Here is a 26,635-nt window from a genome sequence, read left to right as displayed (position 1 = left end):
AACAGAAACGCTGACACACTGCGTAGAATATCAAGTCCAGAATACAGTGTGCTTAAAACTTCTAAAACAGTATTTTGTTTGGGAGAAATTTTATGGCTAGAAATAATTTTGCCCAATACACACAGTTGTAACTACCATCAAATAGTTTAAAACATTAAAAGAATTAAGCAGAGCCAGGGTTTTAAAGACAATCATAAAATGTTATAAGAGCATGATGATAGTAATAAAACCATGGAGAAATTTAAGTTATAAATAAGGTTTATGTAGCTTTAGGGATCCACAACTTGAGAATAAAAATAGCAATATTTCTTATATGCCATCATGATGATTAAATAATTTTCCTGAATAATTTAATCCTCACCAACTCCATAAGGTTATACACCAATCCCATTTTGCCAGGTAGGAAACTGAAGCCTACAAGTTAGGTTACATGTTCAGGCTCAGAGAGGTTGGTCTGGTCTGGGTTTAAACACATAGCCTAACCCTGAGCCCAAGCTCTTAGTCCCTGTGGTAAGCTTCCTCTGTCAGACCTGACTTGTTCTTCAGCACCAAGAAAAAAAAAAAAAAAAAAAAACATGTTTGGCAGCTGGGAACCCAACACAGCTGGGAAAGTAATGGCTGTGTGAGCACAAGAGCCTGACTGGGTTTGATCCTCAGGACCCAGACAGAGGTTGAGCATCATGTTTTGTGCCCCAATACAGCTCTGGAAAACCGTCAGTGGGGCAAGGGGTCACACTGCTGGGGCTAGCTGAGTTGCTGAGTTCCAGGCTTAAGGACATTTTAATAAAAAAGTAATAAATAAATAAATAAATAACTGGTGTATAAGACAGGCACAGTGGTGCACACCTTTAATTCCAACACTGAGGAGGCAGAGGCAGGTAAATCTCTGAGTTCAAGCCCAGCTGGGCAACCAGGTCTACATAGTAAATTCAAGGCTGGCTAGGGCTACATAGTAAGACCCTGTCTCAAGAAAAAAAAAAAAAGTGGATGGCAATAGAAGACATGCAAACATACTCAATGAGGACCTGTTGCCACAACATGCACGTATACAAAGTGTGTGTTCACACACACATATGCACACATTCAAAAGTAGAACTAATGTTAACTGGCCAAGGAAAGACAAATACAAACGTTTCAGTTTTCAAACTGAGTGGCCCCCAACTCTCCTAACTCTACCTGAGTCCCTAGGGAACTTGGGACACATCTGTAGCTGATTTTCTCTTTCCACCATCATGGAGAAGAAACCTTCCATGTCCAGCCAAGTGGTGTTCTAAAATCTGGCTTCACATCATTCCAGCTGTTTTGTTACAAATACACAGGCCACTTCAGAAATTCTTAGAATAGTCTGGTACACTAAATGCCAATCACAACTTTCAATTCTAAGAAACCTGGTTGTGCCGTTCTGGCCTGAAATAAGTTTTCAGAAATGTGGTCATTCTGGCTTAAATTTCCTCCAGCAATTCGGAGAACAGAGAATTGATGTAACCATTTCAAAATGTATGTTCTCTCCTGTTCGCTCCATTCACTTCTGACTCTTGAGGCCAGCACATCGTCCGGGCACAAAGAAGGGTAGAGTAGCACCATGCCCCCCCCCCCCCCCGCAGCTCTCACAGCTGCCCTGCAGGCCTAACGCAGCCACCACAGCCACCCACCTTCACCCTTACAAGCGGGTCACACAAGTCAGCCGGGGCTGACAGAGGAGTCACAGTAGAAACACACAGGTGAGGAGACTTTATAAGGTGATTGTACAGGGTAAGTTTATTATTGTCTGTTTTTAAAAGCTTTCAACAATAAGTCTGCTGCTAGTCCTGGGGAGAAGGCCCCACTGAGGACCTTTCTCTCCATCAGAGGAATCTGTTCTCGGATGCTGGGATGGGTCCGAAAATGTTCCAAGATGTTTTCCTGAATGAGACTCCACATCCAGACCTTCTGCTGCTTCTGCCTCTTGGTGGCCAGCTCCCCGCTGGCCAGCATCAGCTGCCGGAAGTCTCTCATTGCATCCCACATTTCACTGATGCCCTCTCCACTTCTGGCGGAAATGCGAATTACCTATTGAGAAGCCAAAGCTATTATTTCATGGGAAGTCTCAGATTTGCCAGTGAATTCTTACAGTTTTTGGAAACAGACAAATGACCCAAATGAGATGTTAGTGCTCTGTAAAGCAAGCACATCTGGTATATAGCGCAGCATGTGCCTCAGAAGGCTAACAGGACAGCAGAAGGAAGACATCGATTTAAGGCCTAATTCTTTAGCCCAGAAATTTATTTCAACTTAGGATGGCTCAGAAAAATAGATGGTCAAGGGAATCCCAGGGGGCTTGTGAGTCTTATGGGATGCGCAGAGGCTACGTGAGGGAGGGTTCTGCAAGATCTGAGTATCAGAGATGAAGCCAAGCTGAGGAAGAGGTCTACTTCCTGTCCCATCGGTGCAAGGCTGCGCAAGCACCCAACACCTCCGTGGAAAACATGGCACTGCAAGCAAGGGCCGCTGCTCTCATGATGACTATGGCTTGGTCTACGCTAACATGGCTTCCTCCTGCAGATACCGCCAGCATCAGTGTGACTGCGCTGCTTCCTACAGTGTTTTTCTTCATTTTCTTAACTTACTAAAAATCACGTGACTGAAGCATCACACTGCAAGCCTTTGCTCTGCTGCCCAAATCCTAATGAAATCAAACCATTAAGGGTTCCCTAACCTCAAGGACAGTTCCTTGTAGAATGGTCCTCCAAGTACTCCCCAATGGCTTGCACAAGTGTGGAGCAGTCTCGTGTATTACCGCACTCTAGTTTTTGACACCCTGGGGTTGAAATAGTATATTTGAAATCAGTGCTACAAACTCTGGCTTTGTTATATTTTCCAAAGTGTATTCTTATTTCAAGCAAAGACTCATTATCTGCTAGCCTGAGAACTACATCCTCTCTCCTGAGAAACACAGTCTACTCAGTGAAAATCAGAAAGGTCTGCAAGCCAACCTTTGGTCTCCAGACTTCCGAGCGCCTGCGGAGCAACTTCAGTGCACTCACATACTCTGCTTGGATCCTGCGGGCTGGCACAACCAAATCTCCATCAGATTTAGTTATGACTACCAGATCTGCCATCTCAATTATGCCCCTTTTGATGCCCTAAGGAGAACAGAAACCCACATTTATCAGAACATTCCATTTATCCTCACTTCGAACAAGGCTAGAACAACCACTGGATGCCATGATTTCAAAGTCAAAAAATGGCTGTCATTTTTTTCTCTATCTTCCCAATTTCCATGGGCCAGAAATAAAAATTATTTGACTAAAATTACCTAAATACACCGACTCTTGATGGAAGTCATCTGTAATACCCCTTCTGAATTTAGAGACTAACTTGGTAAAATATGTCCAGATGTTGAACAAATAGACGATCAACACAAAACATAATGGTGGCAGGTGGCACCTCACATTATCTCATGGAGACAAGAGTTAGCTGTGCAGCCCCACAGGGAATCAGAGCGAATTGTAAGATACAAGCTAGTCAGGTAGCCCAGTACAAGAAAGAGAAATGATCTGATCAGTAGCCCACAAAACAGGTAAGGCAGCTTGAGAGAATAAACAAAGGTGACTGTGACATGCAAACAGGGCCTCGACTGAACGAGCAAACCCTGCCTGTCGCCATCTGAGTGAAGGGGACCCACAGGAGGGGGGGCTCACTGGCCTGCCTCATGATGTGCCCAAAGAATGAGCAGTCTCAGCAAGGAGTGCCTAGGGCGCTCTCCTCTTCCCAATCTAAGCCTCACAGCAGACACTCACCAGCGTGGCGGTGCCCTCCCCTGGGACAGCCCCTCTCACACCCTTGTCCGCTGTTATCCTTCATCAACAGGAGGCAGCTGACAACAGTCATTGGCTTGGGATCATTCTGATGACTGCTGATCACCCAACACCTTAGTCCCCGGTCAAGCCCACCAGAGCCAAGAAAGGCTCTATCACTTAAAAAGCTAAACAAAATCCTTTCCCATGGTCATGAGTGTCTGGCCCCTTCCCACCCACACAGAATCCCCGCTCCTTGCACACACAGAGACTCCACAGAGACTTCTATGTCCCAGTCTCTCTCTCTCTCTCTCTCTCTCTCTCTCTCTCTCACCCACACACACCCACACACACACACTCCTCCTGTGTCTCTTCAATGGGCTAGCCTTTATCATAAATCTTTGATTACAGTCCTTTCTTGAATTCTATGAGTTATTCTAATGAGTTATTGAACCTGAGAGTGGGAACCTTCAGCCAGCTGCTCAGTGCTGCAGGTGGCCTGGACACCCAGCTGGTGTCTGAAGGGAAGGGATACGTGAAGACTCGAGCTAGCGAATGACAGAGGACCAGAGTGCTATGCTTTATTCAGTAAGCACGTTACACAATGATACCACATGGATTATTTTTGAGTCAAGGGTTGTCCAAACACCCATGGTGCTGTGTCTCTTTGGACCAAAGCCCTCCATTTATTCCAGTCACTTTCATGCTGTATAGGGAAAAGTCATATGAATAGCTCAAAGTCATATCTTTTATTAAGGTTAGTTGAGAAAACAAAACAAAACATGTACAGAGAATCTGCCTGTAGCTCATGTACTTTAGCTAATAAGGATGATGTTTTTCATACACTCCCTTCAACTTGATTGACACCGACACTCCTGCACACTGTACTTCAGTACTGGGAGGGCACCAGAATCATTACCTGCAGCTCATCCCCTCCTGCTGGTGGCAGCAATAAGACGAACATATCAACCATGTCAGCAACAGCAAACTCTGACTGTCCCACACCTAGAATTTTAAATCACAACTTTATTTATTTAAAATATTCAGTAATTACTTTTTTTTTTCAAGTTTGCTGGCTCATTTCCATTCTACCTCATTCAATTCTTCATCTTCATAGTTACATATTAACCCCTTTAAAGCTGTTATAACTAAACAGACAAGACTGGATACAGAATAAAGCTTATTTGCTCAGAGTTCTGCAGAGTGGCAAATGCAAATGCAAAAAGCCACATCTACTCGAACAGCATCATATGGGAAGACAGAGCAAACCTGCTGAATGCCATCACAGGGGCCTCATGCTCATCATCTTATCTAATCCCAATTACTTCCCAAAGACTCCATCTCTAAGTGCCATTACCCTGAATTCAAATTAAGTGTCAACACACCCTCCCTTTTCTCACTGGACCAGTGTTTTGGATGGAAACCTTACAGACTTCTGCTCTCTCCTACTCTTAACGCTCTCTCTTGGCTTCTCTTTCATCATCAAGGAGCCTGAACACCGACTAGTTTTAAACCATGTCTGCCAAATATTTTTTATCTCTTTATGCCTTTTCATCTTTATTCCCACTCTGCAAACCCCTAACTCTCTCCTCTTTAAAGATGCTTGGAAAGACCTCCTAATTGCAGACAAGTACCACCAAAGGGCCTCATAAAAGCTCTCTCCCCTCAGGAGCAGGAGGGATAGCTCAGTGGTTAGGAGCACTTGCTGCTTTTGCAGATGGCCCAGCTCCGCTCTTACCAGCACCCAGTGGCTCACAACTCTAGTTCCAGGAGATCCAGCAGGCCCCCTTCGGGTCTCTGTAAGCACCAGGAACCTATGTGGTATGTAGACATACATGCAGGCAAAACTTATAGGCAAACTAAATAAATAAATAAATAGCCATTTCCTAAATGTTTTCCGTCAGTTTTCTTCACTGTGACATCCACATTACAGAGGCAAAAAAGGAAGAACTTCCCAGCTTCTTCCTGTCCTGCTCTGTGGACAAACAGATGCCAACACAGCCTTAGTGAGGCTGCCCACTCTGCCAAGTGGATGTGAGCAGTACTGCTGAAGAGGACCTCCATTCCATCACTTTCCTGAATCTCACTCCTCCTTGAACCCCCAAAATATATATTAAAAAAAAAAAATTGAACAAAAATTTCACAGCTTCCTCAACCATATTTCTTGCTTTCTCTTTATGGTCATATTTCTGGAAACCTTAATTGATGCTCACTGTCTACGTTTTTACCTACATCCCTAGCTTGATGCTCACCTGGAAACTCTGCCTTTTTGTGGTATAGAGACTTCTGGTGCCTGTTTCTATCTATTCATTTCCCTTCTTCAGCCCGGAGCATCAGTGTACCAAGTCAAGCCCACATTTCAAGGTTTTCTGTCAGGCAGACGCGCGGTGGGTGGGGCTCCCAGGAAACTTTGAAGGGGGCTAGGTCAGCCGGATGTACCTCTTCTAGCTCCCACTTCACCTTTCATATTCCCTCTCCTTCCTGCGCTCCAAAACCCAGGTGGGATGGTCAGAACTTCATCAGCCACCTTCCAATGAGAACAGAAACTAAGTGCAAAGGATGGAGAGAGAGCCAGCGGCATTCTGGGGTGCTGCCCTGGGGCTTATTTACTTACAAGACCGCAACCCCCTCTTTTCTGAGTCACTATTATTGCAAGGCTCTGGACAAGCAGCAAAATACAACTTTGAGATACCATGCTTAGCTTTATATTTCCCTCTCCTCTGCATCCTCCTCCTATCATTCAGGTGACTCTTCCTCCATTCAAACTTAGATGGTGAACTTTCTAAGGCTGGTTTGACTACTGTCAGGGGCTAAGTTAGACCTGTCTTCCCCTCGGGTCTGTTGTGGAAACTACAGCCCTGTGTGACTGTAAAGAGATGGGGCTCTAAGGAGTTAAATGAGGTCATGAGGATGGGGTGCTATGCCAATGGGACTGATGACCTTATAGGAAGAGGAGAAATTGGGGTGCAAATGCCTGAGAAACACCCACATGAGGGCACAGCAAGAAGAAGGCGTCCATCTGCAAATAAGGGAAGAGTGCGCAGAAAACCACCCTGTTTCTCTTCCAGCTTCCAGAACTGTGAGGAGGCAGCTGTCTGTGGTCTCAGCCACCAGCCCATATTTATGACAATAATCCTAGCAAACCAATGTGGCTAGTTCCCATTTTTAATCCCCCATTTACCTTCATTTAATCTAAACCAAATTTATAACTTGGTACAGAACTAGAAGCCATGTTGGTGAGCATTAGGTCTGTTAATTGCCCAGTCTCCTAAAACAATGTCCCCTGGACACCTACTAAGCCTGTCACAGTAATGCACTGCTAACTAACCCATTCCTTTGCCTTCCCCTAAACTCCCCTTTTCACAGTGTTCTCTATGGCTCCAGCCCTCCTTCCCGCATCTCTCACATTTAATCGTCAATAAGGCCTGCTAACTCACTGCCGATGCCTTCTAGCCCACGTCCTCCTAGCCTGGCTTGAAGCAGCTCTGCCCGGCCTTTCTCTGACGGACGGTGGTCTGGCTGCCTCCACCTCCACTCTGGTTTTCATCTGCGCCAGGGCTCCCTCCACATGCATGTGTGGCCCCCTCCTCTCAGAAAAGGGGCTTGTGGGAAAGAATTGACCCTAGCCAGTGCTCCGGGTTCCTCTCTTGGCCAGCAATGCTCTAAGTGGCCTGAGCAAGCTGAACTGCTCTGAATGAGTCATGCTTTCTCACTCTGTGTCTGTGCAAATCCTGTTTACCCCTACTATTCACTCCCACCCTCTGTCCTCCAGGAAGCCTTCATAAATTCTCCTAAACACCACTTTGGGCTGTGCCATACATATTCATCACAAAGTAAATCAGAAGATCTTGTCTCTTCACAAGAATGTAAGCTGCTTGGAGTTTTCTTTTGCCGTTTTCACTCAGAAATTATGTGCTAAGGATGAAATAGACAGCCTCATAATCCCAAATTCCCACCCGCTCTGATTTTCTTAATGAATACTGTGAACATGAAGTACGCTTAAGTAGTGCTGTGATTTGCTTTTCAAGGTCATTCTAGTGCTTACTATCTTCTGGCACATGGAACATGTCAGCTTACATGTCAGCTCTGCAGGCACATAGTCCACGCTCACCTTTTATATGGTAAAAGCACATAGCCCATATACTCAAATGCCTGGGGGGCCAGACCTTGTATTTGATTAACTTCACATCTGCTGAATGAACTAATAAATGAAATCAGTTGTTACTCACCTTTAAATAGCATTCATTCTAGCACTATGAAATAGAGTATCACACTCACCTACAGTTTCAACAAGAACGATGTCATAGCCCCCTCCTTCACACAACAGAATAGCTTCATTTGTGGTCCTTGTCACACCTCCTAAAGTTCCACTGGTAGGAGACGGCCTGATGTATGCATTCCTATCTCTTGAGAGCTCAATCATCCGGGTTTTATCACCTAAGAGGGATCCTAAAACACATAGTTACATTTTACAACCATGGAAGAGTTGTCAGGGCTAATTACCAATCAGCGAATTGTAAGGGGACACACTTTACAATATTCTTCCCAAACCTCAAGTGTATTTCACATTATTGAGTTCTTTTCCAACTCACTGTCTATCCTCACAGTAGAGTGACCGTTAGATCATTTCAAGTTCCTGAAAACCAACAAGGGCTTCACAAACTGACCAGAGGTTCAAATCTTAGCCCTAGTCTTCTAGGCACCAATCATACCTCACCTTCCTTGGCCAATGTGGGCCTCCCCGTCCCAAGCCAACCACGCCTCTGGCCCAGCAGTGCGGTCTCTCCACAGCTCTCCACACTGGTGTGCCTGCCTCTTTGCTGGTGTCCCACCAGGACATCCAGTGCGTCCTCGTGCCACTAACTCACAAGAGGTCAGATCAGGGTCCTGGCTCTCCCTGTTCCTGGCCACTTTATTTTGGGGTGTTATTTTTCCCTTCCTGAAGCCCTCCTCTCCTACATAAGTGGGATAATAAGTCATGATGAGGTTCCAAAGAGATTATGCAGGAATGGAGCACGCGCTTCAAAACCAGACCAAATCTACCTCTCACACCGAAAACCTCTTTCCTATAGATAGTAATTCTGGAACTTGTTCATGACATGCCCTTTGTTATAAATCTTCATTGTACATAATAACTGCTTTGCAATCTGCCAGCACCCGGAAGGATATAAGAAAACACTGGTGACCCTCTCTTTTCTCTTATTACCAAGAACAGCCTCCACTACCCATTCTCCTATTTCACAAATGACATTTTATCAGCCTAATGCAAATACCATGGAAATGTATCTTGAAGCTACTTTGAGTCTCAGTCTGTTATTTCTAAACCCCTTATCTGAAGTTAGGAAATGTGGAGTTTACACTAAGTGGAAAGTAGAGTGAAAAGATGAAAAGTAACACCTTGGGGTTTCACAGCCACTTGTCTATTTCTTTTACATGATGGTTTCCAACCACAGTCAATCCCACCCCCTATAGGAATCTGCCATATGTAGAGCCATCTTCATGCATCACAAATGGGGGCAGGGTGCTACTGCCACCACCTGGGTAAAGGGTGGGATTCTGCTAAGCCAATCTCAAGTCATAGGACAGAGAGGCCACATACAACCAACTGCCACCGACCAACAAAGACTTTCCACCAGTGTTACCAAATGCTACCAGTGCCAAGGTTGAGCAAACGTACTGTAGCCAGAAGAGTTGAGCTAATTAGCAATCAGGGAATTGCAAGGGGGCATGGTTTACAGTATTTCTTCTCAAACCTCAAGTATATTTCACAATATTCAGTTACCCTCCAGCTCACCATCTATCCTGACCCTGGAGTTCCTTGGAGAACCTCATGCTAATGCTACTCACACTGAATGTTAAACAAAGTGGTTAGATTAGGTAGTCAACTGGTATCCAAGGAATAGATTGATTATATTTTTTGATTTAATTATCATGTTTGAGCAAACATCAATACTTGAAAACTCTGGAACCACTTTTACCTTTTCTTTCTTTCTATTATTTTTAATTACATGTCTATGTATGATTCTACATGCGAGTATGTGTGCACAAGGGCAAGTGACCTTGGAGGCTGAAGGTGCTGGCCTCATATCCCCCTGGAACTAGCATTACTGATGGTTGTGAGCTACCCAGCATAGGTCCTCTGCAAGAGCAGTCAGTGCTCTTAACCACTGAGCTGCCTCTCTAGCTATTAATTTCTTTTTGCCATATAATTACATGTGAGGAGTGTGGACATTCTTACCTGAATATCTGCACTCTGCCTAAGGGCTTCTCCTCACCACATGAGGTGGTAAAGACAGAAAACTTCCCTAAAGGTGTGCCCTTTGCCGTCATTAGTACCTGTTAGAGCCTTCTAATAGCTAGGGCATACACCTACCATATACTTCAACTACCTTACTCACTTCACATAGCTTTTTCCTAAAGTATTTTTCTGCAGGTCATCATCCCTGTGGAAATGCGCAATCGACTATAGGTACATTCCCCCTATGGACCCCATCTGAACACAGCATTATCAAGTCACTCTCCCATAGAACTGTTCTTGCCAGTGACCCGAAACGTTAAACTGTAGGCCCCTGGGTGCTCTCAGTATTATCACAGGAAGCTTATGAATTTAGAGCACAAAGGTAGATGAAGAAATGAATGCTGCTCAAACATTTGTGCTATTTTCAACATATATTAATGTATACATAGACCGGGAAGTCATAACATTCTATTTATCTGCATCTATTTGTTCTTTTGAATTACAGATACTTTTTTTAAACCCTAAGACTAGGATGCTTTGCTTTCAGTTTAGGAAAGGTCAAGAACCAGGGCTTAGTCAGTGAAGTGCTTGTTCTGCAAGTATGAGGAAAGAGTCTGACAGGCAGAACTCATGAAGGAAGTCATGCCTGCTGGCACATGTTTGTACTCCGAGCACTGGGGAGGCAAAGATGGTGATTCCTAGAGCTTGTCCCAGCCAACAGGGCCTACTCTGTGGGTTCAGGAGAGTGAGAAAGCAAGATGTCACCAAGGAATGACACCTGGGGCTGTCTTCTGATCTTCACACTCATGTCTACACACATGCATACACACACATACACATAGAAAAGAAAGATTTGGAGTCACTTAGGTATGTGCTATGCAGCTTTAATCACAGGATATAACATCAGTTCTTTTATTAATTACTATTTCAAGTTATTCTATTTTTCTATGAAAAATACTCTAGACCATGAAGGCGGAGAGGAAATGGCCTTTTCACTTGCATAAAAATTAGGATTATTTATGAAAACCCTTCATTAATTTTTATTTAACAAGTTCCTTTGTTTGGTTGGTTTCGTTTGGTTTTTTGAGACAGGGCTTCTCTGAGTAGCCCTAGCTGTCCTGGAACTTGCTCTGTAGACCAGGCTGGCCTGGAACTCAGAAATCTGCCTGTCTCTGCCTCTAGAGCGCTGGGATTAAAGGCATGTGGCAGCCTTACTTAGCAAAGTTCTTAAACAGTAAATAAACCAGACAACAAACTGATAAGGATTTAATCTTAGAGCTTGAGTCTCACTTCATTTACAGTTAAACTTTCTATTAGAGTGACCAAAATCCTTTGAGTGCTCTGAGCCATCTTTCTCAAAGAAGGGTAATAAGAATTGTTATCTACGTCTCCCCTACCTAAGGTCTTTCAAATATGACTACTTCCTGCAGAATACCACAGCATCCAAACAAACACTCCTACTGAATACCTAGCATTGATCCCTCAGAGCACAGCCTACAGTGTGGCCTGTTTCCCTCATAAGACATAAACGTGAGCAAGGCCAAGAGCATCGTGCCATATTCACCCTGCAGTCATGGTCCCTGTTGTGCTGGTGCCTCACCTCCAAAAGGCCCTCCAGTGCCCAGTCAGTGAATGCTGTGATCTGAGCAGCTTAATTCACGGAGACAGAAAGGGAGGAAAATGGTTCCTATAAATGAGTATTTATAGGAAAGGCTTTATATGTTTTCTTTAAATGGTCCTTAGGGAGCTGTGTTTATATTCATTTCATCTTTGATGAGATGCAAATTAAATGTTGAGTGACGGCATGACCTCACATCAGAAAGCAACTGCTGAACACTGTGGAGTACAGAGTGCCCTGCAGAGAGCTGTAGGGAACAGCAGTGAGTTACACGGCCCTTCTGGAGCTTTCTGCTTCGCTGGGCATATAATGAACAGACGGCAAGCTGTAAACATTGTACTCCTTTTCCTCAAGCTTCACTGAGGAGACGCTTTAGAAACTATGAAGATTACACCAGAGATGTGAGGACCACTGGAGAAGCAAAAACGACCAAAAAGGGCCTGGCCTTAGGCATAAGCACCAAAGGGCTGAAATGTGCCATTTAATCAGCCTCATCTTCTGGCACCTGTGCCCCTCCCTGAGTATCCACTGAAGTGCCCAGAAGCCGACCTCCTCTTCAGAAGTCAGCACTTTCTCCCTTAGCCTCAGTGCTCCCATCTCACTCTGCAGAACAGGAATGGCTCCTTCCAGGAGACCAAACTCAGCTGGGTAGAGGTCACCCCACTGCCAGTTCCCACTAACCTGTAACAAAGCCCCCACTAGCTGTCCAGTTAAAAAAGTCAGCCATACTCACCACCACTAGTGCAAGAAGACGGGTCCACAGCTAGCACAGATAATTTGTGCCCTCTCTCAGTCAACATTTTCCCAAAATATTCTATAAAGGTTGATTTTCCTGCACCAGGGGGCCCAGACAGTCCTATAGTGGAAAGAGGTCTAGTAAGTGTTACAGCTCAGATGAAAAGGTATCCTGGCAACCAGGAGCCAAGGAATATCCAAAGTCATACCATACAACAACCCTCACACAAGAGATTTATTTGGAGAAAAAAAAAAAGAAAAAAGAAAAACCCAGGAGGTGGCTGCCTGTGCTCATGTGAGGAGCAGCAAAGGACTGAACAGGAAGCAGACTTAATACAGTATTTCTTGAGGGGGAAGGGGGCTTTCCAGGGGGGTCTGGATTGAAGCAATTATGTAGCCTGATCTTGAGGCAAACTCAGGGATTTGGGTTTTTATTTTTTTAATTTTTTATTTAACTTTTATTAATTACACTTTATTCATTTTGTATCTCCCCATAAGTCCCTCCCTCCTCCCCTCCCGGTGATTTGGGGTTTTGTTGTTGTTTTCCTCTAGGGCAGAGCCCGGCCACTGTCCTGCCTGAGGCAGCTAGGAATGGCTGTCTGGAATTCTGGGGGTAGGGGCCTAGCTGCTGGTGCCTCGAGGGACTTACAGGTCTCCCATAAATGAAATCAGCACCATGACTAGCTTTCTCTAGTTTATGAAAATCATCACTGACATATTTTAACATGCCTTAAAGCAGTGAGTGAAAAATCACCTCTTTATCTAATTCCTGGGTAATAGTGAGATAGATAGGAAAAAAAATCTAAATTCCATATGTTTATAAATTCGCTTTCGCCAATTAAAACATGTATTTCCTCTTTCCTATAATGTAGGTCTTTAGGGACACACTTCATTGCTTGTACTCTGGTGTGCAGAGTTTCTACATGTGCCCCCCTCTCATTATAGTGGGTAATTATTCCACCCGCCTCACTTCTGCTTCTGCCCATTAGGAAAACAATGTGTTACTCCAGATACTGCCAGTGATTGAGAAAGTAATTTCCTATACAAATATTTTTCCTTCTTCTCATTCATAACTTCAAGAAAATACCCAATAAACAGAAGTGTGAAAAAAAAAGACTGTGTTCAGAAAGGCAGGGAGGCCTAGGTGTAGAGTCAGTCTGCCGTGGCAGGTAAGGGCACGCCCTGAGCTGTCTCATCCTTGTGCTCTTTCTGACAAGTCTATGGTCTGTACTGTGCTCAGCCTCTCCCGGCGCCTCAGCACGCTCCTCAACACAGCAGCTACTGTAATAGTATGGGTCTTTGAGGTTGTTTTAAGAACTAGATGAGATAATGTTTAGTATGAGAGCCGTACCCAGTCAATAAAGAGTATTAGTCATGGGTAGTTAGCAGTCTTCAAAAGTGTGCGCAGTGTAGGCAGGCTTGGGTCCTTGCTACTATTCATGTGTGTTTCCTTCTTAAGCACATTCATAGATGCTGAATAAATCTGTGTTGATTTTATTTATGATGATGATAAAATAACTGAAGATGAGTTTATCCAGCCTAAGATCAGGGTAAAATATCCAGAAAACCCTGAGAAGGTACGTGTGAGTTGTTAAGCAAACAAAACCCTCAGCCTCTTCTCTCTTCAAGGGTTCTCTAAAGCCAAGCATAAGCAGACACCTTGTCGTGCCGGGTTTTTTCCTTGGGGTTTCGCTGCTCTGTCTACAACATATAAAGATGATTACGATCCATTGTGGTACTGTCAAGATGAGAGTCCCTCCTTGCAGCTAGAGGAAGGACTGTGAATGTGTGCACAGGGACAAAGACTAGTTGGAAAGCTATGTTTTGAGCATCCCTATCCATCCCTATAAAAAGTAGGAGGTTTGATCCTGTGTGTTACTAGTGCACTATGATACAGTCTGGTATAATGCCAGCATTTCTACGGAAATTCCCTACACACTTCATACACTTTCCCATCATCTCACGCTGCTTTAGCACAAGAGCTGGTTCAAAGCACCTGTTTCACTGTCGTGGGTCCCTCTCTTTCTACCCAAACTGCCTTGCTTAACTCCTGCTACTCAAAAATATATCTGAAATTTTCAATACTACATTGTTCCAAAAAATATAACAAGCCTACACACAATCTCAGGACAAAGTCAAATAATTCAAAGAGTCAAATGAACATTTAAATGGAAATGGTAAACAATATCTCTCCTTTAAAATCACGGTATAGAGATGGCTTTGAGGGAGGGAGGGTAGAATTGGGAGGGAATGAGAGAGGGGGCTACAGCTGGGATGCAAAGCGAATAAAATATAATTAATGTAAAAAAATAAGAATTTAATTTAAAGAAAGATGGCTTTGAGTTGCCTCTAGAAGCTTAATAAAAAAGTATCTCAGTGACATGAGAGGCTAGAGTCATAGGACATGCTTGGAATCCTAGCAGTCAAGAGGCTGAGGTAGGAGGATGGACAGTTAGAAGTCAACCTTTGGGACATAGCAAGACTAAAGAAAAAAGAAGAAAACATGAGACATGTATAGAAAGACTAATAAAATACTAAAAAACAAATAAATAAACCAGCCAAAAAACCAGAATTTCAAAATGTGATAACTGATCATGGATATGGTACAAACATTGGAATTCCCTCCTGGCTCTCTAGATGAGGACCGCCAAAAGAATGACGCACTGACTAACAAGTCATTCTGTGTGCGTTTCTGTTCCAGAATCCACAGCAAGATTTTTGCCACAACAAAATTCTTACTCTCCTTGAGTATACAAGCTTGCTTCAAATGGTCATGGTAATTTTACCATACGTGAAGATTAATACTTGTGAAAAATAGCATTTATATTTTATCCAATTATCAAGAAATCTCCATTTGTTCTCATACTATTAGGACTCATTTTCAAAGAAGACAGAATTTAGAAAACCATTTACCGGATGACAGAAAAGAAAACCGACCTACTCGAAATGTGAGGGGATTTCCTTGGTTCAGCCGCTCCTGCTCCCGCTGGTGGACCAGAATTCTCTGAAGAAGCACCTGGGCCAACTCCTTTTTCCTGGTGTGAGTTGATTCCACCAGAGTTATGGCTTCCGCTAGGCAAGCTCTCTGTCCTTGGACTAAACCTGTATAAAGTTTATCCACAAGTCTTTGTTCTTTATCAGAAAGTCCTTCTGTGTGGTCCTTCGAGATAGCCTGGACACATAATGTTCTCTTCAAGCCATCGAACGGCAGCATCCACTTAGTAAAATGGTGTCCTAAAGACTTCGGCAGAGCCCTTGGGATGCCTGAGGCAGGATGAAGTGAGTGAAGGATGGAGGGGGGCCGTGGGGAAGGCGCTCTTGAAAGGCTGTGTAGTAAATGCCGGTAAGGACGCAGTAGCAGCCTAGGGATACTCATTTTGTTTGTAACTGGATGCATCCTAGCTAGTGTGATTTATGAACTCCCTAGGAGGAAGAAAAAGATAGATTTTTTAAGTTCAACAGACAAACACTGAAGTAGTAAAACGAAGAGTCTACTACATTTCCTGCATCCTAAGACATGAATAATCAGGGTTCTCCATAATATATGTTATGACTAATTTGGCTGTCAGCTTGACTACATCTGGAGCTAACTAAACCCCAGGCTGCAGAGCACTCCCTGTGAGAGATTTTCTTAATCAGTTTATTTGAAACACAAAGACCCACCGTAAATATGGACTACACTTCCTGGTGGCGGGCCACATAGATATGGGAGAAGGAAACTTTGCTTTTTGCCTCCTTGCCTTCACTCTCACTAGCAAATTCATCTACCCTGCTACTGAACCAGCTGGCCAATATTAGAGCCAACTTCTTCAGGGCTTAAATGTAGACTGAAGATCAGCAGCTCTCCAGGAATCCCCCAGGACTCCCAGGACCTGACTAGGACTGTGAGAATCCAGTCTGGAGGACTGAGAAAACCAGACAACAGCATTCCTCCATGGTCTCTGTTTCATTTCAGGGTACTGACTTACTAGATGGACCCCACCCTGTAAGCCAAATAAATCCTTTCCTCTCCAAGTTGCTCGTGGTCATGGTGTTTTATCTCAGCAACAGAAACTGAAGCCACTAAAATTTAGGAATTTAGGAGAAACTCCTTTGGCTGCAGTTAGTATTTAGAATAACTCAAAATGCAAAACTACTTTATTGTAAAATAGAATTTACTTAAAATTGCCCTGTAAACAAAACCAACACAATGCCTTTGTAAAAGGTGCTTGCTACATACACCTAACAACCACTCGGGACCCATAACAGAAAGAACTGACTTCTAAAGGTTATCCTACCTCTAAATAAGTACATGAGTGTGTGCACATACACAATAAGAATGACAATAAATAATAAATGTAAAAAATAACATACAAAATCTCTAGACTGATATTTTCTGACATGTTTTTTCTTGCATTCATCTTAATTGATTTCTTTAGGTCAACATACCCGATTCTGAAGCATGCACAAAAGACTCTTTCAGAAGATTCCCTCTGATGCTGGCATCTTATTCATTCTCTGCATAAGAAGTGTGATTAAGAGTGCAGCACTTGAGGCGCAAGTTGAGGTACACGCATGTACTCAGAGAGGCGCCCCGAATAAACTGACATAAGCACACAATCAACAACAATCAGCCTTGATGTGGAGGAAAGCGCGTAGGCCGGGTAGTGAGCAGAGCAGTGCACCTCAGAGATGGTCACAGGAGCCTCTTTATTCAGAGCACCTATACCCAGCCCCACACCAGCCTCTGAGGATGAGCATGCTCAGGTCCGAACCACCACCAGGTAAAAGCCTTTTCAGATTCACTCACCACAACTTCTCATGTTAAAGCTGACGTGCATGTGAAGTCAGACGGGACAAAAATTATGAACCATGGCCACTCACTTTTGCTGTTATGACTTAGGGCAAGTTATATAACCATTCTGTGCTCCAGTCTCCCCTGGAGTACACAGAACAGGTAAGAGCAGCGTGGCTGCAAGGATTAAATGACCTGAGTCCTATGAAAAGCCCAGAGTAGTCCGCATTAGCCCTTGCTGTTATTTTATCATCTTGTAAAACACTGTAATGCTAGGTCACACAGCCACTTCCAGGGGGAAGCTAGGATTTATAGGTGTACAGAACCTACTCAGCTGAAGTGTTAGTTTCCCTATACTTTGTGGCGAATTGACTTACTTTATTGCTTCAAAGTGCTTTCTCTGAATGGTACTCAAAGGCCAAAGAATATGAAATTTATTTCAGTTAATAATAAACACTCTATTATGAGTAAAGAAGAAATGGGTTAAAGTTTTTAATTTGTAGAATAGAGCCACTCTGATTTTCCAAGGCAGCAATCTTTTTTTTTTCTATTTTGAGAAAGGTTGTGATGGCTATTCTTGGTTGTCAACTTGAATACATATGGAATTAACAATGCAAAGAACTGGGCACACCTGTGAGAGAGTTTTTTCTTAAATGATTTGAAGTTGGAAGACTTACTTCTAATCCAGACCTTTGAGCTGGGAGAGTACATGTTTAATCCAGATCTTCTGGGGCGGGAAAACCTACCTTTCATCTGGGCACACCTTCTGCTAGCAGCCTATATAAAGGAGACAAAAGGAGGAAGCCTTCCCTCTTTGTCTCCTTTCTCTGGCTCTTGCTCTGCTAGCAAACCCATTTCTTCATTGGCATTAGAGCCCACTTCTTCAGGATTCCAGTGTGTACATCCAACCTCATGAACTGAGCAACTACTGGCTTCTTAGACTGTTGTCTTAGCTGAAATACAGTCTGTAAGCCAGTCTAATAAATCACATATATACGATTTACATATGGGTATATACATAGGAGAGCTTCATTTGACATGTTCTATTACTCTAGAGAACCCTGACTAACACAGAGGTACTATACTTGTTTATATAAAATAATCTTAGTCTAAAAGGACAATTAATAGATGATAATATAGACACATCATTTCTCCCTTCCCTTCCCCATTCCAAACCCTTCGATATACACCCCCTTGCTCTTTCAAATCCATGGGCTCTTTTTCCATTAACTGTTACAAGCATGCATACATGTGTGTGTGCGTATTCCTGTATACACACATGTATTCTTAAAGATGACCTGTCAGTCTATATAATGTTACTTATATGTATGTTTGAGAGCTGACCATTTTGTATTGAATAACCAGTTGGTGTGCTCTTTCCTGGAGAAGACTCCCCCACTCTCAGCATTCCTGTTATAGTTCTTGTAGGGTTGAGGCCTTGTGGACTTTCCCTCGTCCACTTCAGCATGTCTATTGCTACCCTTGTTCAGCTCGTGTTTAGGCAGTCATATGGTGAGACTTCATGTGTGTAACTTCTGGCTTTTTTAGGAGACACAGTCTCAGAGAAAATATTGTGATAAAAGGACAATTAAAAATGTGTAAAAAGTATTAAAGACCCATCACTACCTCTTACATACATTTCTTTTTAAGGTAGGGGCTAGAACTATGACTCTGTGTTTAAGAGCACATACTGCTTATACAGAAGACCCAAGTTTCATTCCCAGTACCCACATCAGGTAGCTCATTCTACAGTATTTCCAGTAGGGGATCTGATGCCCTCTTCTGGCCTCTGTGGGCACCTGCACTCACTTGCACATACATACAACATAAAATTAAAAAATAAAATTAAATATTTTAGGGGCTAGATAGGTGGCTCAGCGGCTAGGAGCACTGGCTGCTCTTCCAGAGGACCTGGGTTCAATTCCTAGCACCCACACAGCAGCTCACAAGTGTCTGTGACTCCAGTTCCAGGGAATCTGACACCCTCTTCTGACCTCTGATAGCACTGCAATGCAAGTACACAGGCTTATATGCCGCAAAACACCCATACTAATAAAGTAACTTTTTTTTTTTTTGAAGCAGGATTTCTCTGTGTAGTCCTGGCTGTCCTGGAACTCACTCTGTAGACCAGGCTAGCCTCAGAACTCACAGAGGTCTGCCTGCCTCTGCCTCTCAAGAGTGTTTGCATTAAAGGCATGCATTACACCTGGTTTATAAAATACATTTTTAAATACATCTTTTTAAAAAATTAAGAGGACTCTATCTTCAAAGGCTTCTTTCAGCGTAACTTTAAGCACGATTCTTATCACCACTACTACCAGTACCACTAGACCAACAGTGCATGGGCAAGACTGTATTTTCATTCAACTACTCTTTTCTGAGTACATACTATTCCCCAAGGTGATCGGAATATAGTGAAACATGGGTGGTGCAGAACTGATGCTAATGGTTTCTGCCTGCTTTGGCCTAAATGGGACCTGTTCCCTATGAGTCCAGTCTATGGTCCCTAACAGCTAACAGTCTTAGGAAATCGTAGAACCTTTAGGAGTTGGGACTTGGCTGACACAGACAGTGGTTTGCTATAGAAGAAAACCTTTGGTGGTTGATTCTTTTTGCTTTTGACCCCAAGCTCTTGGCTTTCTGTATGCCTGGGTGATATGAAAAGCCCCACCATCTATTCTAACCACCATGTCTTCCTCACCATAATGTGCTCAAATCATCTGGGAAAATGAGCCAAAATAAGGCTTTCCTCCCCTAAGTCACTTCTTTGAGGTATTTTGGTCAGTGATAAGAAACAATAAAACAATACACAGCCATTACCTTTAATGTTCTATTTAGTTCCTCAGCAGTTCTAACAAATTACTATACTGGAATTAATTGCTACATTCCAACAAAAAGATGATTTTTCCAAGTAGGGTCACATTTCCAGGTTCAAGGATTAGGATGTGAACATATCCTGTGAGATTCCTATTCAACCTACTACACCTTCCTAGGATGTATGCTTCATTTTCTTCAGTGACATAGTCCTAGTACTTCAAAGAACTCACAGAATAATATGTACCATGTTCAAGCAAAACAAAACAGCAAAGAGCCTAAACCACAAAGTGCTAAGGGAATAGTCACGATGATAGGAGCTGACTCTCCCTGAGGAGTTCAAATCACTGAGTAAGCAGTCAATGCCAAGACTAAGGCTGCAACATTAAAAAAGCTAAAGAAGGTTGAGGCAGGTTTTCCGGGCTGAGGCCCTAAATGTTTAAGTTCAGAGCAGGTACTTGGTCTACTCACTGCTATATTACAGAAGACTGGAAAAGTCAGTGAAGGCAGAAGGCCAGGGTATACAGAACTAGCGATGGGAGATGAGGTTTGAACCAGGACAAAATCTGAGGCCCAAACCACCCTTTGTCTGTTGTCATGGGCAAATGGAAGAAACTTTCACAGAGGTAAAACAATCAATTGCAGCAGCAGCAGCAGCAACTGATACATCTAGAAGCACTGTGAGAATTCAAGAGTGGTAAGACTCTAATAATACAGAGCCAGGGCTAGAGACCTGAGCAAAGGTCCCTAGAAAGAAAGCAAAGGAGAAAGGGAGAACATACACTTGGGTGGGGCATTAAGGGATAGAAACAGAAGCCAGACTAAAGAGCTTCCTGCCCCTGTTAGACCCCACAAAGCCAACACATTCGGCATGCAGTAGTAACCTAAAAACAACCAACCAACCATAAAGGAAAGATACTGCTGAACTTACTTCTTCTCCACTTCCCTGCACTTTAGAGTTTGTAAACACTTTATATTATTCTCCAGTGCTATGAAGACAGTATGAGGACAGTTGTTGGTCTCATTTAACATAGAAAAAAATCAAGAGTGAATTAAGTATCTGTAGTCACAGATACTAAAACTAAAACTAAAATCCAGGACTTTCTGCTCTTTCTGACATTTTTTTTCTTAATGAAGTATGTTAGTACAAAAGAGATGTTGTGTGGCTAAAAGGGAAATAGATATTCATAACTGCCTATCTTTCAAATTGTATAACAAGAATTTTAGGCTGCAATGAAGAGAGGCCAGACAACAGAGGAAAACAGCCTCATGTCAAAGAACATTCTTATTATCAAACCTAGTCCTGCCATCCTATGAAAAGATACTGTCACATGCTGTCTAAAAGCAAATCAGAACTGTTTAAATACATCCTTTCGTATTAACAGGTCCTACCATGACTACTTCTGGTTACCAAACAAGCCCAAAGTAATACACTGAGGGTGGAGGGGAACCCCAAACCAAGTAGATGATGAAGATTCATCGGTAAATGTCTGAGCATTTACTATGTTCCATGTACTAGCATAGCACTGGGAACACGGCAGCAACAACAAAAAATGCTGCTGCCATCATGAAGTTTATGTCCTTAGGAGAAAATCAATCTACTGTCTGTCAGTCAGGCAGTCAGGCACTGTGGCTGCATCTGAATGAGCCACAGGAACAGTACAGGAGAGACAGTCAAAGGCAGGTTGAATACAGAACTTTACAGACAGATGAGTGTACTAACTTTGAGTGACATGGGAAGCCAGGACAAAGAACTTATTATACATATTTACTCACTCTATCTATCTATCTATCTATCTATCTATCTATCTATCTATCTATCTATCTATTAATTATATATGACTACCCTATTTTCATGCATACCAGAAGAGCGAATCAGATTCCATTACAAAAATCCCACGTGGTTGCTGGGAATTGAACTTAGGACCTCTGGAAGAGCAGTCAGTGCTCTTAACTGCTAAACCATCTCTCTAGCCCATCACACACGCACACACACGCACACATTTTAGAGGATTTCTAGCTGCTTAATGTAAAATTCCAAAGTAGGTAGCAGGGAGCAATATGTACAAACAAAGATGAGAAAACAAGTGAGGAAATTATTGTAACTGTACCTATGAGAGATGATGGCTTGGACCAAGTGGGGGTGATGATGAGTAAATTCTCTAAGAATCCTCAAGGAGCTGTTTTCATACAAGATGTTGAATAGGAAACGAAGCAGTAAAGGCCCAGGTAAAGGTCTATCCTGAGCATGGGTATTTGTGCATGATAGCCAGGTATGTATATGTCACATGTATATGAAGGCTATAGGTTGATGTCAGATGTTTTCCTTGATTGCTCTCCATCTTGTATACTGAGGTAGGGTTACTCACTTGAGCTCATTGTTCACCAATTTGACTAATCTAGTTGCTAGCTTGCTTTGGGGATCCCTCTATCTGCTTCCTGGGTGCTTAGTTTACAGGCTTGTCACCATGTCTGACAGGTACTTATGTGGGAGCTGAGGATCTGAACACCAGTCCTCACACTTGGGTGACAAATGCTTTATCTACTGAGCCATTCCAGCCCCAGACTTAATTTTTAAAAAGGCCCATTGGATATTCAGATGCATTTCAGACTTAGGTTTAGTGCCGAAATCAGAGCTGAGGCATAATTTGGATATCAATGACATTTAGATGTTGTTTAAATCCATGAGCTAGAAGCTCATCTTAAAACTGATTAGAGATAGAAGAGGTAAAGGACATTTTTTTAAAAATCAAACTTCACATACATTAGAATTACCATGGTGCGTCTATGTTGCTTTTGGCAGAGTATGTTTTTATGATTTTTAAAAGCAGCATATTGTTATAGTGTATAAGAATGGCATCTCTGACAGCATCCATGTCTCTGACTTCCTCAGCTCTGAGAACATATTATATTACTTTACAAACGGGAACTGAAATATGCTAGTAGAACTCAGGGTACTAGTCGGCTAAATTTAAGATAAAGAGATTAATCTATTAATCCAAGTTGACATCATGGAATCACCAAGTGATTAAAATGAGGAGGGAGGCAGAAAAAAGAACAACCTGATGGCATGTGGATTCAATCCACTCTTGTTGGCTTTGAGGTTGGAGTATAAGGACCAAGAGCCAACCAATGAAGGCTGACTGGAAAGTCTGAAAAACTCAAAGAGGCAGAATTCACTGAGGTGAGGATGGAATAAAGCAGCAACAGCACCTTGACTTTAGCCCACTAACCCATTGACCAATCAAACTCTAAGACAACAAATCTGTTGGTCCAGCAAGATAGTTCAGCAGGTACAGATGCGACCAGGCAAGCCTAGTCATCCAACTTGGATCCCCAGAACCCAAGTAAAAGTGGATAGAGAAAACTATCTCTGCTAAGTTGTTCTCTGACCTCCACATGCTGGATTTGGCATGGACGCTTTCCCTCACAAATCAATTAATTAGGAAGAAAATAAATGTGTTGTCTTAAGGCCCTCAGTGTGTGATAATTTGCTACACCCTAAGAACACCAACGGAAAACTAATGCAGTTGCTATAGCAACCACAAAATCTTTTTTAAAGATTAGAATTTAGATTTTTAAATGAGAAATGTCTAATAAGCACTCATGATTTAATTACCTTTGCCATACCCTGTGACCTCTTCACTCCTCACTTATATCGCCTCCTGACCCAGGACTCAACTTGACGGGTCTTTACTATTTGCTGTCACCTTCAGCGTCACATTCAATCTATGCGCGTCAACTTCCAAATTAGACATAGCATTAGCATATCTTCCCAAAAGAAAGTAGTGAGAAGAATTACATGCGGGTGAAAAGGGTAGCTACCGTTTTCGCTACGCTTCTACACACAGATTTTTACCAGAATCAGACAGAGATTAGAAGTGCAACCACACTCTGAAAGGTGTTATCCATGGGCCACTGCTCCATGTATTCTGCATTAATTTTTTTTGACTGACAAATGTCTCTTGAGTTGAAACAGCACCTCCTCTGAGACACATTTCTTCTAACCGTCCCAGGCAGTTAGCTGTGCTAGTTAATGCTCCATAACTTTTTGTTCACATCTGCCACACAGTACTCGTTGCTTTGTCTTGCAATCTATTAACCAGTTCTCATCACTCCTGTCAGCTGACGATCCTCACACAGAAAGGGCAGTATCTAGTCTTTACCTCCTCAGGCTCTAAAGCAGAGCCTGGGACACAGCAGACTTTCAAAACTGTTCTTTTAGACCTGTCAACACAACTCAGACTATGGGGAAGAGCTTCACCAACAATAAAACCTGTGTAATTTAAGAACCTTTACAAAACACATTCTGCTCTTCCAAGCACCATGCTGTCAATCAAGACAACTATGACATCTAACCAAACGTCCACAGAAGCTAAATATGGAAGGAACCAATCCCACAAGAACTTGACCAGACTGTTCATTCATAACACAAATTCCCTTAAACAAATGACTAAAAACTGTCTAATAAAAATAGTATAATTCTTTAACACATAAAAAGCCATTTCTTAAGACAATATAAAGATACTTTTATTAGCTGAGAATTTCATGCATGCAATTTTCTACAACAATTTATTGACAATCTCTCTCCCTGCTATCTCATCAGCTTAGGGTCTGTTCTGCAGGCAGTTCTTTCATGCACATACAGATCTTAAAAGTCCTCTCAGTGAAACCCCAGAACTAAGAAAAGAATGGTATTATTTGTACCTGTTCACAATAAAAAAAAGCTCAGTGCCGTGCAGACTAATTGTGTGGCTTACTGTTTCCACCCCATCTCTTGGAATTGTGTGGATGGTAGACACTGACAACGCTGCCTCCCTTCATGTGGAGGATGTGCGAGTTGTGTGTGCTTTCCTAACTAATCCATGCAATAATCCTACAACAAATGAGATCCTGTTGTATAGGTGAAGAAGCTCAGCACTGAGGTGGGTTGGCAAGGCCTCACAACTAGTGGTGGGACTTTGCAAACACAGATCTATATGATGAGACCTCAAGAGAAAGTAAAACAGCCTTCACATTTGAATGTGTCATGGTTACATCTGGATGTTTTTGTTTTTGTTTTTCATTTTTGTCAAAATTAGAAAGTCAGCATGAAGTCCCAATAGTGAGTTAGGTACAGAACAGACTAAAATGTAAACAATTTAAAGTGTTTTTCATTTTACAGAAAAGTCACACCCAATAAATCCAAAACTTATTAACCCCATTATTTAATTAAACTGATTTTAAAGGGGCCAATATATTTCTTAAAAGTAAATATAACTTAGAATTATGAACAACTTTTTATAATGAATATGCATGTCACAAGAAAGGACAGAGACATAAGCTTGTAATTTTATTGACATTCTAGCAGGCTCTGTCCATTATACTGGCAGATGATCTAAGTGGGGACAAGGATCCCTCACTTGCTCATGTAACTAAGCATCTCTGCCTGAAGGACAGACACCAAAGGCTGTGGCCATCAACCATACCAAACTATTCAATTAACTGTCATGCTCTCTGACAGTAAGGCTTCATCCTGACAATGTGTAAGCTATGCACTACCAAAACACTGAACTCTGTAGCATTTACAACATTCAGTCGCTCACTTCAAAGTGCTGTCATACTGTCAAACCTAACTAAACCAGGATGCCAGTGTTTTAATAGTCAATGAAAAATAGCAAGTAGGCACAAAAACGGAAATAGATTAAGTCATGACTTCATGCTATGGCTTGGATCTTAAAAGTACTAAAGGTCTATGTGTAAGACACTTGGTTCTAAGCCTTTGGTGCTATTAGGTTCAATAGAGTCTTAAGAAAATAGGGCCTCATGGAAGCCCTATTTTGTGCCACGGGGGTTGGCGTGGTGGTGGAGGGGGGGCGGTACCCTCAAAGGAATACCGGAATCCCAGCCCCTTCTCTCCTTCATTCCTGGCTCCATGAGGCAGGTATCTTCTCTGTCACACACCACCATAATATACTGTGCCACCATAGAGCCAACAGGGACAGTTGGTCATGGACCAAAGTCTCCAAAACTGAACCAAAATAAACCTTTGCTTTGTTACTGGAACAAAAATTAAATATACTTGTGATTAGAGATAGAGTTCACATGGATAGTAACATGCTAAGTTCACATCTACTTTCCTCAAAAATGACTTATTTATTCTCTTTTCCATTCCCCACATCTCTTTAACGTAATGGGTTTCAAGCTCTGTATACCCTAAGAAATATATTTAGAACATACATGTACACAGAAATGCAAGGAACACAAATATCACCAATACCATGTATCCCTTTTACACATTAAGAACTCTACCATTGTCTCTTCTCGTTCTCTAATGCAGACTGCAATGAATACAGCCACAGCATCACTTGGTATATGTGAGCTTTTCCTCACAGGACAGTAACCACCTGGGGGTGGAGGGCAAGCAGGTAACAATTGAATGCACCTCCCCTATCAGTGGACTTGGGGAGGGGCATGCATGCAGAGGGTGGAGGAAAGGAGAGATCAGGACGGGAGGAGGGAGGGAACCACAGGAGGGATACAAAGTGACTAAAGTGTAATTAATAAAGAATTAAAAAAACAATTAAATGCAAAGCACCAGGCCTTGCTCCATCAGTGAGCTTAGAAGACCACAGTCCACTACAGCCATCTCTTACCATTCTGTAGTCATCCTCCACATGGCCACACATCCCACGTCCATA

The 26,635-nt window shown here is 42.6% G+C and overlaps 1 protein-coding gene across 2 annotated transcripts; it reads right to left on the bottom strand.

Annotated features, from left to right (window-relative positions):
• Positions 1–1,731: 1,731 nt before the first annotated feature.
• On the bottom strand, positions 1,732–15,764 carry Mmaa (metabolism of cobalamin associated A). 2 transcript variants are annotated; one of them, XM_055609032.1, is made up of 6 exons: positions 15,305–15,764; positions 12,366–12,488; positions 8,055–8,225; positions 4,696–4,781; positions 2,973–3,122; positions 1,732–2,049 (listed from the first exon to the last, which is right to left on the bottom strand). In XM_055609032.1, the coding sequence occupies exons 1-6, from the start codon at positions 15,762–15,764 to the stop codon at positions 1,762–1,764; spliced, it is 1,278 nt and encodes a 425-aa protein (XP_055465007.1). In that variant the 3' UTR covers positions 1,732–1,761. The 2 variants fall into 2 exon arrangements, with proteins under 2 accessions (XP_055465007.1, XP_055465008.1); XM_055609033.1 differs by having other exon boundaries at positions 15,309–15,381.
• Positions 15,765–26,635: the final 10,871 nt, after the last annotated feature.

This window comes from Psammomys obesus, unplaced genomic scaffold (genome assembly GCF_907164565.1).
Source record: "Psammomys obesus unplaced genomic scaffold, mPsaObe1.curated_primary_1811, whole genome shotgun sequence".
Taxonomy (NCBI): Eukaryota; Metazoa; Chordata; class Mammalia; order Rodentia; family Muridae; genus Psammomys; species Psammomys obesus.
This window is presented reverse-complemented; position numbering and strand designations above follow the sequence as displayed.

What these genes read in the sequence shown, in the direction of transcription:
- Mmaa (XM_055609032.1), bottom strand. Translation starts at nt 15,764, where the DNA reads ATGCATCCAGTTACAAACAAAATGAGTATCCCTAGGCTGCTACTGCGT. An exon ending in CAGGAGGGGATGAGCTGCAG is followed by an intron (nt 3,123 to 4,695) that starts GTAATGATTCTG and finishes TGTTCTCCTTAG; the next exon opens with GGCATCAAAAGGGGCATAAT. An exon ending in CGGAAGTCTGGAGACCAAAG is followed by an intron (nt 2,050 to 2,972) that starts GTTGGCTTGCAG and finishes GCTTCTCAATAG; the next exon opens with GTAATTCGCATTTCCGCCAG.